General features: G+C 40.0%; 1 protein-coding gene across 4 annotated transcripts in view; it reads left to right on the top strand.

Annotated features, from left to right (window-relative positions):
* The window catches only part of SFMBT2 (Scm like with four mbt domains 2), a 254,257-nt gene that overhangs the window by 222,715 nt on the left and 18,459 nt on the right, over positions 1-13,083 (top strand). For all 4 annotated transcript variants that reach the window (XM_073619432.1, XM_073619433.1, XM_073619431.1 and 1 more), the window contains one exon: positions 4,260-4,369. In XM_073619432.1, coding sequence (XP_073475533.1) covers positions 4,260-4,369 — 110 coding nt within the window. The remainder of the gene's footprint in view (positions 1-4,259; positions 4,370-13,083) is intronic.

The raw sequence follows: 13,083 nt of genomic DNA, 5'->3' as shown, positions 1-13,083 counted from the left end.
TCAAAGTTTAATTGAACAAGCTGAAGTTAAAAGCTGATTGGTTATCATGAACAGCTGCAACAGATGTTGCACGCAACAGTTTTAGTAAATCAATCCCATTGTGTTCTGGTAGGAGGACTGCCCCACCAGAACATAGTGATCAAAGGTCGCAGCCATTGGCTGGGAGTGCTGATCTGCTGTTGGTTTTCCAGCATGCTTTTTCGACCAAAGCCATCTTCTGTTGGATCTGTTGGACACGGGCTGAAAGTCGGCTGGTTCTTGCCAAATCAACTGTTTTTGGCCTATGTACTCAGCTTTATGCTCTCATTTGAGATCTATTTCAAACCTTTTTGTAGACCATTCAGAGTTCATTCATAGGTGTAGTTGACCTTCTTTAGATATGCATCAATCTACTTCAAGCTGTTTTTTTATATTACCTATTCCTTTTCTGAGAAGAGAATCCATTCTGACATGAACAAAAGCCTGTTGACACTTGCCCTTGATATATCTGAAAAGACACAGTCCACTTGACATGTCTCAAGCAACGTATACAGTATGTGGCAGAAACAATATTGGAGGGTTGATTTACTAAAGGTGTTGATGCTGTTCACTTAACAAAGTAGATGTTCATTTTGAAATGTGAATGCTCTCTTTGCTTAGTAAATAAGGTTTGGAAAAAAAAATCAAAATTTTTACATCTCTCTTGTGAGTCAGGAGCTTCCAGCGGGCATGTACTTAAGTTAAGTTAAATGGAGCGTTAACATGAAGTATGAGTTTATATTAGATACATTGGATACATCTATGCCCCTTTCTCAGTTTTCATACTCCACTTCCTATACATGAATGATGTAAAGAATATAAATTCCACTAGTCATTATATTTCACAAAAAGTGGGTGTTCTCAATGTTTTGTGCTCTCAGCATTTCCCATTATGTATTTCTCTGAGCTGACTGTAAGCAAGGATTTTTACACAGACCCCTGCAATATATGCCCCACAGCAAAGAGTTAATATTTATGATATTTTTCTATGTTTATTAAATTACCAAGGACAATTCATCTGTAAAAGTAGAACTGTGCATGAGCTTATTTGCCCATGTAATTCATTTGTTTACCTTACAACTGAAAATCCACATGTTTAGTGTGTTCAACTTGAATGCTTACTTGACAGAAAAGAGATTAGTGACCTTTAAAGTAGATCTGGCTTTAGTGTAGAGTAGGCTGTCTTCACATACTGCTTCTTACTGACTAGAGAGATAAACTGATAACCCAGCATTATTTCACTTTGCCAATTAACATTACAATTAAAAATGTTTTTTTTTTCACTTGTCGCTATGATGGAAAAAAAATCCCTTTAATAAAAAAAAATCCTGTTTGCTGAATGGCAGAAATATAGAACAGTGTATTTGAAATAGAGGTGAGCACAATTCATTTATTATTAATTACACAATTAGTGATTAGCACAAAAGATGTTTAATTTCCCTGAAATTTCATAAAAAATCAGTAGATTACAGTGAACGTTTGCCATTTTGGGGAAGTATATGGGGAAGGCTATTTTGATGATTTTGGAGTGTAATGTGCACATTATCATACTTTTTCATAAAAAAAAAAATGACAGCATACAGAAAAAAAATGTAATAAAAAAACAAAAAGTACATAAAATAAAAAAAGTAACAGTACACAAACAACAGTCAAGTACCCAAAAAAAAACATAAAATAAAAACTACCCAAAATACACCCTCTAAGTAAAGAAAAAAAATAGATTTTTTTTAAAGCATTTTCTGTAAGACAGCCCATAGATGATTCTTTTTTTTTTCGTTCAACCAGCCAGTTGAATGAAAAAGAAAAAAATGCCTTGATTCCCCCATCCACACATTTGAGGTGGATGGGGGTATCTTTCCCACTGAGTTATTGTGTTTTGACAGCGGAAAAGACTTCCCTGCCGCCAGAATACACTGATCGGCACTACGGCTATAACTGGCAGTGTTGGCTGAAATTTTCCAACAGGGCAGTTGTACAGAAGTCAATTGGTAGATCAGCTTCTGTACAAACCACCCTGCCCATACATGGATCAAAACTCAGCCGATCCCTACTGAACTGGACAAATTTTGATCCATGTAAGCAGCTCAATAAGCAAAATTGAGAGTTTATGCTTTGATAAAATTTTGCTGACTGTGCTTATCCCTAGTTTTAATATTGTCCTATTCACTATGAGATATTTGGAGTATGATAACTAAATAACGCACAATGGCTCAGCGGTTAGTAATGCAGTCTAACAACTTTGGGGTCCTGTGTTCATTTTACAACAGACACATTATTATAGATCTTTAGCACTAATATTACACTGCTGTTGAATAATTCTAATGATTATTATACATTTATATAGGTGCTGTATAAAACCTAAATACACAGTCCAATCAGAATTAAAACATTGAAGTGCATATAGGGAGTACAGACCTCCTGTTCAATATTTCAGGCTTTTATTTGTGAATTGCTGTAGAGCATGAATGACATTTGTAGGCATCTGTGTAGAAATATTGGCTATGGCCAGCATGGAGAAACACATAATGGTATATGTTGAGAGAATAAAACATTGGGAACACTGTTCCTTTAAATCATGTATAAAAAGTCGAATAAATCAAAACTGAGTAAGGGGTATAGGTATAGCCAATGTATCTCATATAAGCCCCTATTTCATATTAATGCTCTCTTTTACTCTTTTAGTACATTCTCACTGGAATTGTTTTCACTTTTGCCCAGAATAGCTTTTTAATATTATTCTTATTAATAGAAGTAGTGGCAGTAATAGGGGTATTGTGCTACTGAGTAGTGATTATGAAATATAAATAGGAATTGATGGGCTGAACGGATAGTTCAAAGAATTTGCAGTGCGCTATGAACATGATATACTGTATAGTTTGTATGCTGGTGCTGTGTGGAACTATACTTGTTACTGTTATTCTGTAACAAATCTATCCCTGTACCCCAGAACTTTTGGGTTTCCCCAGCACACACTCAATGGGCTTCCTATAATTAAGCCTTATATAGTGTGGGGCATGGACTTAGCCCCTGAGCCATGATTGGCCAAAGGCACCCTGCCTTTGGCCAATCATGGCTCTTACAGCACATCACGCTGTGATTGGCCAAAGTATACAGGTCATGTGCATGCTTTGGCCAATCAGCAGCCGTCAATGCACTGCGATCTCACAGTGCATTATAGAGTGGTCCGGAGCGGGCGAACTTCCCGCAATTGCCCCATATGTTCGTTTGTTCTACGAACAAATGAACAGCCAATGTTCGACTTGACTCGAACATCCAGCCCATCCTTACTAACCAATGAGGGAATGGGTTGGCCTTGATTGTCTGGACTTAGCACACATCTATTCTAGTCTGCTTGGTCACAGAAGGTGAGGCTTCAGTTTATACAACTACTAAAACCCATGCTGAGAGAAACATGGAATCTACCTTTGATGATCACCTCCTGAAAATATTAGTTTTCTATTTGTTTCTGACCTCAATAGTCTTTAGTCACTAGTCATTACTGAACTGGAACGAGCTTGCAGCGTGTAATGTCAGAGATAGAAGAAGTGAAGCTTTTGGATCAGTAGCTCAGCAAGGAAACAAGAATCTTCAAAATCAATAGCAGCCTACATATTTTCCCAACAATAAATTGTCTTTAAAGTGCTCTTTTACCCAGTCTATGCACATTTAAGTATTTACATATTCTGAACAAACAGCCAAAGAATTTAAAACTTTATAGAACATACGTCCAGCAGAGGTAGTGAGTCAGTGAGCAGCAAGTGAATGTAAACAATGCTTAGGACAAAGATAGATCTATAGTAAAAAAGAAAATGAAAAAGAAAAGAAAAACTCTTACTTACCCTCGACTCCCTGCCAAAACTTTTTAGTTCAATTTAGAAGTCAGAGTTAAAGACTTTGTGCCTTTTTACTGCCATCTTTCACCCAATTGGGGAGAGTTCCTCCTATAACTACAATTGGGACACAGACATAAACACATTTTTAGTAGCGTGATGAAGGGTTAGAATATCTGAAAATGTTTTTATTGCTGTCAGTGCTTTCATGTCCCAGTGATAACGGAGCCCCCATTTCTTTAGCAGGAATTGAAGGGACACACATTTGCAATATCTTCTTTATTCAAGACCAAATGAATGCAGGATTTAGGTTTTTTATTCTTCCTCATAAAAAGACACTTTGACTATTCCCTTTTCATTATTTAAACGTAACAATCATACAGCTACTAATGTAGTATATATTTGTGGCAGGTCCTCAGTATGGTAATTAATGCTGCTTACAAACCTGGACGGGTCTTACGAGAGCTTCAATTGGTGGAAGATACATCATGGAATTTTCAGGAAGAAACTCTTAAAGCCAAGTAAGTACCAATGATAATAGAGGCAAGTTGTTTTTAATTGCTGCATTCAATCATGTGGACTGTTATCAGGAGTCAATAGTTCTCATAAAATATGTATACCATGCGACAGACTTTTAAATATGGCAGGTCATACTGGGCTTATTTTGGCGATTCCATTTACAAAAAAGGGCAGTTATACCTCAATCACCTTTTTTGGCTTTACTATGTAAGATAATTATAATACAGCAGGTTTTTACAGCTGCACAGGAGATGCTGTTTACATGAATCAGACACAGGATATGCTTTAAATAACTTGTGCAGACCTGCAACAACTTGAAAAAAGATTCATACTCATCAGGCAGTAAACAATATGCACTTTATACACTGGACTTGACAACCTAGTTTAGGATTTTGACCATGATCTATATACACTCACCGGCCACTTAAATAGGTACACCCGGCTAGTACTGGGTTGGACCCCCTTTTGCCTTCAGAACTGCCTTAACTCTTTGTGGCATAGATTCAACAAGGTGGTTTCCCATTCCACCACATCCCAAAGGTCCTCTGTTGAATTGAGATCTGGTGACTGTGGAGGCCATTGGCATACAGTGAACTCATTGTCATGTTCAAGAAACCAGTTTGAGATCATTTGAGCTTTGGGACATGATGCATTATCCTGCTGGAAGTAGCCATCAGAAGATGGGTACACTGTAGTCATAAAGGGATGGACATGGTCAGCAACAATACTCAGGTAGGCCGTGGCATTTAAACAATGTTCAATTGGTACTAAGTGGCCCAAAGTGTGCCAAGAAAATATCCCCCATACCCTTACACCACCACCAGCAGCCTGAACTATTGATACAAGGCAGGATGGATCCATGCTTTCATGTTGTTTACGCCAAATTCTGACCCTACCTTCTGAATGTATAGCTGAAATTGAGACTCATCAGACCAGGCAGCATTTCTCCAATCTTCTATTGTCCAATTTTGGTGAGCCTGTGCAAATTGTAGCTTCAGTTTCCTGTTCTTAGCTGACAGGAGTGGCACCCGGTGTGGTCTTCTGCTGCTGTAGCTTCGAAGTTTGATGTGTTGTGCGTTCAAAGATGGTATTCTGCATACCTTGGTTGTAACGAGCGGTTATTTAAGTTAATGTTGCCTTTGTATCATCGCAAACTAGTCTGCCCATTCTCTTCTGACCTCTGACATCAACAAGGTATTTTCCTCCACACAACTGCTGCTCACTGGATATTTTCTGTTTTTAGGACCATTCTCTGTAAACCCTAGAGATGGTTGTGTGTGAAAATCCCAGTAGATCAGCAGTTTTTGAAATACTCAGACCTTCAAAGTCACTTGAATCCCTTTTCTTCCCAATTTTGATGCTCAGTTTGAACTTCAGCAAGTCATCTTCATCACGTCTAGATGCATAAATGCATTGAGTTGCTCCATGTGATTGGCTGATTAGCAATTTGTGTTACCAAGCAGTTGAACAGGTGTACCTAATAAAGTGGCCAGTGAGTGTGTAAAGTACTGTAAGTTCTTCAAGGTTCACTTGAAGCAGCTTTGTGTTTGACACTTTGTAACTGTCCCAGCCAGCTACTCAAAGGGCTTCTCCACCCTCATCTGCATTGTGAAAGTAGCTCCAGGTTTTTAGCACAATTTATGCTGCAAGTAATCTCCACCTTTGTGGAGGGCTCATTGTTTGCATTAATAATTAATCCCACTTGCTTTTCATCAATATCTGGTAGGCTTCTAGCCTCACAGGGGGGCTCCCGATCCTTGCTGGGTGAGTGGGACCAAATTTCATAGCAGATCCCTTTGCGTGCTTTTAAAGGCTCACCAACATGCTTGTTTTCCCAAAGCAATTAATCTCAGTTCACATACAGAGTAGGCATTCCCATGCAACAACCACCTATCTTATCTATTATCAAACACGCTTGTGACAAATTCTGTTTACCATGTGCTCAACACAGAGGCCTTTGCCGCAAGAGTCAACCAGGATATAGCTTATAGGTTGCCTCAACACCTATTGGTTGCATATGCATTTGAAGAGGACTTTTCACTGTCATGGAGCAACACAAATTTTGTGCTCTATTATGAAGTGACTCTGTTGCTAAAGATAAAAAGTACAGATCCGCCATAAAATTGGTTGATTAAATCAGACCTTTTTAATATGCTGCAAGTCCAATCCTTGCAATCTCTCTGTATCTGTATCACTGGTATCTGACACTTCTGGGTGTGTCGATCCTCCCTTGCATGCTCTGGTTCCTGCTATGTCACTTCTTGACACAGTATTAATGTAGTGGCTGAGGAGACACCATAGCACACATTGGGGGATCAGGAGTTCAACCCACCTGGAGTGTTGAATACCAGGGACAGTCAATGTGTTAATCATCTAATTTTATAGGATCACCTGTACTTTAATGTCTTTGATCTAGCAGTAAGGTCACTTTAATTCAGCATTGAAACTTTCCAGTCAAATTTAGGACATTAAAATTTAACAAGAAATTCACTTAAAATATTCATGATTTTGCTTGGTTAGTGGATAATGGCTTTGTTTTACTGCAACCGTCTTTTGTGAACCTAAAGGGAAATAGAGAGTAATGTCTGCATTTTAGGTACACGTAAAAGGAAAGTCAATATTAAAGCTGCAGAAGTCCTTGTCTACATACTTATTTTGAGTCATTGGCCTCGGGTATTGAAACAAGTGTGTCAACTTGAGAGCCAGGCCACTAGCATTTGTTGAAATGAAAAGTCAGAAATTACTTCCTGTATATTTATATAGGACAGGTTTCCTTTAAAGCTCATCCCCAGGCAAAACATATTTCCTCTCCCACCCTCTCTCATGTTTTTAAATACATTCTGAAGCAATCCTATACTCACCTAAGGCAGTCCATTAAATGAGTCAATTTTTTTTCCGTTCAACTAGTGGGTTAAACAAACAACCAAAAAACAAACAAAATGGACTTGATTCCCCCGTTCACACACTAAATGTGGATTGGAGAATCCACCCCATCAGAATACACTGATCAGCATTGCAGGCTTTAGCTTGCAACGATGATCAAGTGGGGTAAATCCAACAGGACGGCTGTACAGAAGTAAATCGGTAGATCGACCTCTGTACAACCACAGTGCCCATACATGGATAAAAATTTCAATGATCCCTGCTGAATTGGTTGAATTTCGATCCATGCATGGCCAGTTTAAATCTGCTGTCCTTGTTATCAGCATAATTTCCAGGTGTTGCAGAATGGTAGTTCAGCACCAACGCATAGTTCCCTTGTGCTGACATCATGTAGTCCTATTACATACATACTACATTCTTACTACATTCTTAACTACAATTAGGTATTCAAATTCATGTTCTTGATTTTTATTTATTATTGCTCTCAGATAGTAATATAATAAATTTCACCCACTAATAGCAACATTCCAAGTAATAAGCCAACAATTTATATACATTAGTTATTAAAGATATCAAAGATAATAAATAAAGTAGAGTACAAAGATTGATACTATTGTGCATCTTTTTTGCTATAATTATCATCAGAAGTAATCAACCAAAGAGCTTTTATTAATTTCTCATATAGTTGGATAGCTATAAGTTAAGGGATAATATCATACATATTAGCAAAATATATAAGATAATATAATTATAGATAGATATTTAAACTGCACAAATTACTCTACCATATGTGGAAAAACTGTCAGACGGTTTAACGCTTAGCTCAGCAACTAAGATATCTAGCTGCATCTAGCTAAATATATAAACACAAATAAATTGTAAAGGGTCTATTTAAATACATTGTATTTATTTTACCATGCTAGTAATATATTTAACAAATAAGGAAAGCTATACATTATGGCTTTTTACCTCTTAATATACTTCTTGCCACAGGAATGGGTTCAGTGTGCTTCTTTTGTAGCTAAATGTAACATCCTATTTTCATCGGTTTTAGTTAATTTAGGACTGATTAAAACAGATTTTTGTTATCCCAGTTTATAGCACAGATTTACAGATTTTGAAGTATATTAAAAGCATGAAAAGATTTGTGTGCCTGTTCAGTCAGTTACAGGCAGGCAGCATATACTGAAATGAAGTGGAGGCATTCTGCCAAATTATTTCCAAGCAGCTGCTGCCAGTTTTGTTTCTCAAGTGCGCAACTGACTTCCTGACTCCAGGAAATGACAATCAGATATCTCTCTGGATCAATAACCTGCTGAGTATGTTTCTTAGTACTGTGCTCTCAAGTGCTGCAATTCCAGAGGCTAAGCTGATCCCGCAAGAAACCCTGTATGGGGATTTATTACATAAAGAAGATTGCCTTTACTTTCACTTTTAAGAACTTCATGAAAAAAAAAAATCTATTGATATAGATATATGGCAATAATTATTCTTTTTTCTGCTCTGGTTTACTTAAAGCGGTAGTAAACCACCGGGGATTTTTTTTTTTAACCTGCAACGCGAAGTTTTAATGTGCAAGTATGCATTGCATACGGGGACAGAATGAGGAATGCTTACAGTCTGTCAGGTTTTTATTGCTAGTTGTGTCGCTGAATGGGACATTTTCCTTCATTTTCTGTCAGTACAACAAAATTAGAAAGTACATAGAATTTTCTTTCCAGTTGGGACAAAGGAAAAACAAAAACACATTTTGGTACAGTGACTAAAAACAAATTGGACTACCCAGGATTTGCCCATTTGTGGATTGTGGCAACATAGGTTGAATCATTGTTGATTGGGATTCAGTTATTTATCTGAGCCCATTGTTGGGCAAATGTAGCTAATGTTAAAGTTGGAATCTGGGCAGATATACAAATAAACCAAATAAGCTGCCTGGCGGTAATCCCGAGTGTGGCTCGGGGTGAATTTTCACTACCAAAAGCGGTAACCCCGAGCCATACTGAGTAATGCATCACAGGATCCAGGCAAAGTTACTTACCTTGTCCCCAGGATCCTGTGATGTCCCCCCCGCTGTGTACTCCACCCGATGTACTGTGTGCTGGGCTCCGTTCCCTGCGAGCGTCGCAACGCACGGGGGCAGGGCCCGGGGGAATATTCAAAATAATTAAAAAAACATAATCCTGACTAATTCATTGGCAATACCCCCACCCAAACTCAGTATACATTTAGGCCTTATCTAGGGGATGCACAGCCAGGGGTTTGCACAGGCAGGGATTGCATTGGCAACTATCATTTTGGACTCCTGTGGACTCACTCTCTCAGGCCTAGAGGACAGAAAGGAGGTGGTGTTGGAATCCTCCTATCCCCTCAAAGCACTTTTCAGGTTCTTCATCCACCCCCCTCTCTATCCCTCTCCTCATTTGAAGCTCACTGTATTTGTCTATTTTCTCCAGTTTCATTGAGAATTGCTGTGATCTATCGGCCTACTGGACCGGTATCAAGATTCCTTGACACCTTCTCTGCCTAGCTACCCTACTTTCTCTCTTCTGAAATTCCAACAATCATTCTTGGTGACTTCAACATCCCTGTTGATCTTAACACTCCTGCTACGTCTAAGCTGCTGAGCCTAACCTCCTCTTTTGTCCTAAAACAATGGACACACACTTCTACTTAATCTGATGTCAACTGCCTTGACCTCATATTCTCCTACCTATGCACTCCACACAACCTCTCCAACATTCCTTTTCCTCTCTCTGATCACCACCTTATTAGTTTCACTCTCTCCTTATCTTCCTCCTCCTTGCCTTCCAGCTACCAAACTATTACCCATAGGAACCTTCGCCATCTTAGCCCTTGTCTTCTTTTTACTGCTACAGATTGTCTCTATGACAAAATCTCATCCTTGTCCTGCCCCAACCTTGCCACTTCTGTCTACAACAGTTTACTGTCATTCACCCTGGATACCTTCTCCCCCCTCACTACACACAGAATCAGGCCCCGACGGCTACAACCCTGGCAGACAGATAATAGCAGAAGCCTCAAATGTAGCCGCGCTCTTGCGTGTCTGTGGCGTAAGACTGTCACAGCAAGATTTCAGCCAATATAAATCTGCCCTCCAAAAATACCATTCCTGCCTCCACACTGCCAAACAGACCTACTTTATCACTGTCATTAACACCCTCTCACGCAGTTCCTTCAACTCTTTTCTACCTTTACCACTCTACTTCGTCCTCTATTACCTCCACCCACTAACTTACTCACTGCCCAGGAAATTGCTAATCACTTCAAAAATAAGATTGAGACAATTAGTCTTGAGATCTCCACTCTACAGATATCTCCCTCACTTTACACTCCTTGTCCTCCTGCACAATCAATACTTCCCTCTTTTAACCCAGCTACTATAGAGGAAGTCACTAAAGTTTTTTCTAACACCTACCTAACCTCCTGCCCCCTGGACCCTGTTCCTTCTCAAATACTACAGTCACCATCTGGCTCTATCCTACACTCTTTAACTCATATCTTCAACCTCTCCCTCTCTACTGGCATCTTCCCCAACACTCTAAAACATCAGCTAGTCACTCCCATACCAAAAAAAGGCCTCACTGGACCTCACCAATGTTGACAATCTAAGACCCATCTTTTTACTCACTTTTGCCTCCAAACTCCTTGAACCTTTAGTCTACAACCGACTGAGCGACCACCTCATTGAGAATAACCTTCTTGATCCCCTTCAGTCGGGATTTTGCCTACAGCACTCCACAGAAACTACCCAGCTAAAACTCACAAATGACCAGCCAAAACCAATGGTCATTATTCCGTACTCTTACTCTTGGACCTTTCTGTTGCCTTTGATACAGTTGACCAGACCCTCCTCCTCAAAAAACTCAATATGCTTGGTCTCCATGGCTGCGCTCTCTGTTGGTTCAAATCCTACTCATCTCACTGCACCTTCAGTGTCATTTACAACTCCAATTCCTCCTCTCTAACACCTCTTACCGTTGGGGTCCCCCAAGGTTCTGTCCTTGGACCTCTACTATTCTCGATCTACATGTCCTTCCTGGGTCAGCTGATAGCCTCCCATGGCTTTCACTACCATTTATATGCTGATGACACCCAAATCTATCTCTCTGCCCCTCAGCTCACCCCATCGGTCTCCTCACACATCACTGATTTACTGACAGACATATCATCCTGGATGTCAAACCACTTACTCAAACTAAATCTATCTAAAACTGAGCTCTTAATATTTACTCCCCCCACGTGCCCCTTCCTACCGACTTCTCTGTCATCTATCAGTCCATCCCCAGATCCCCACATGCCAGGGTGCTAGGGGTAACCGTAGACTCTGAACTGTCTTTTCAGGCCCACATCCAATCCCTGTCCAAATCGTGCTGCCTCCACAACATTTCCAGAATACGCCCCTTTTTAACTAATGACACCACCAAACTTCTAATTCACTCCCTGGTTATCTCTCTCGCCTCGATTACTGCAACTCCCTCCTCATTGGATTACCTTTACATAGACTATTCCCCCTTCAGTTCTTAATGAATTCCGCTGCAAGACTCATCCACCTTACCAAACATTCAGTGTCCTCCACCCCTCTCTGCCAATCCCACCACTGGCTTCCACTCACCCAACGAATAAAATTCAAAGTACTAACAATAATTTACAAAGCCATCCATAACTCTGCCCCCAGCTACATTACCAACCTAGTCCTAAAATACCAACCAAACTGCGCTCATTTGGTCCTCCCAAGACCTCCTGCTCTCTAGCTTCCTTGTCACCTCCTCCCATCTCACCTCCAGGATTTCTCCAGAGCTTCTTTCATCCTTTGGAACTCCCTATCCCAATCTGCCCCTTAACCACTTTCCGACCGCCTCACGCAGATATACTGTGGCAGAAGGGCATGTATAGGCAGATTAACGTACCTGTACGTTGCCCTTTAAGAGGCAGCTCGCCGGCGCGCGCACCTGCTGGGAGCTCCAGGACCATGATCACGGATCCCAAAGACTCGATGTCAGCGGGCATACCCGCAATCGTCTCACGGTGAGGAAGAATGGGGAGATACTGATGTAAACAAGCATCTCCCTGTTCTGCCTAATGACACTGACACTGATCACGCTCCCTGTAATCGGGAGCGGTGATCAGTGATGTGTCACACATAGCCCCCCCCCCACAGTTAGAATCACTCCCTAGGATACACTTAAGCCCTACAGCGCCATCTAGTGGTTAACCCCTACACTGCCAGTGACTTTTTTACAGTAATCAGTGCAAATTTATAGCATTGATCGCTGTATTAAAGCCAGTGGTCCCAATAATGTGTCAAAATTGTCTGATGTGTCCGTCATAATGTCGCAGTCACAATAAAAATCGCCGCCATTACTAGTAAAAAAAAAAATTATCAATAAAAATGCCGTAAAAGTATCCCCTATTTTGTAAACGCTATAACTTTTGCGCAAACCAATCAATAAACGCTTATTGCGATTTTTTTTACCTAAAATATGTTGAAGAATACGTACCGGCCTAAACTGAGGGAAAAAAATGTTTTTTGGGGATATTTGTTATAGCAAAAAGTAAAAATGAATGCATTTTTTTTTCAAAATTTTTTTGTTTATAGCACAAAAAATAAAAACCGCAGAGGTGATCAAATACCACCAAAAGAAAGCTCTATTTGTGAGAAAAAAAGGACGCCAATTTTGTTTGGGAGCCAAGTCGCACGACCGCGCAATTGTCAGTTAAAGCGGCGCAGTGCCGAATCGCAAAAAGTGCTTTGGTCAGGAAGGGGGTAAATTCTTCCGGGGCTGAAGTGGTTAATCTATCCATCTTTAGACAA

Source organism: Aquarana catesbeiana, linkage group LG03, assembly GCF_042186555.1.
Source record: "Aquarana catesbeiana isolate 2022-GZ linkage group LG03, ASM4218655v1, whole genome shotgun sequence".
NCBI classification, from domain to species: domain Eukaryota; kingdom Metazoa; phylum Chordata; class Amphibia; order Anura; family Ranidae; genus Aquarana; species Aquarana catesbeiana.
This window is presented reverse-complemented; position numbering and strand designations above follow the sequence as displayed.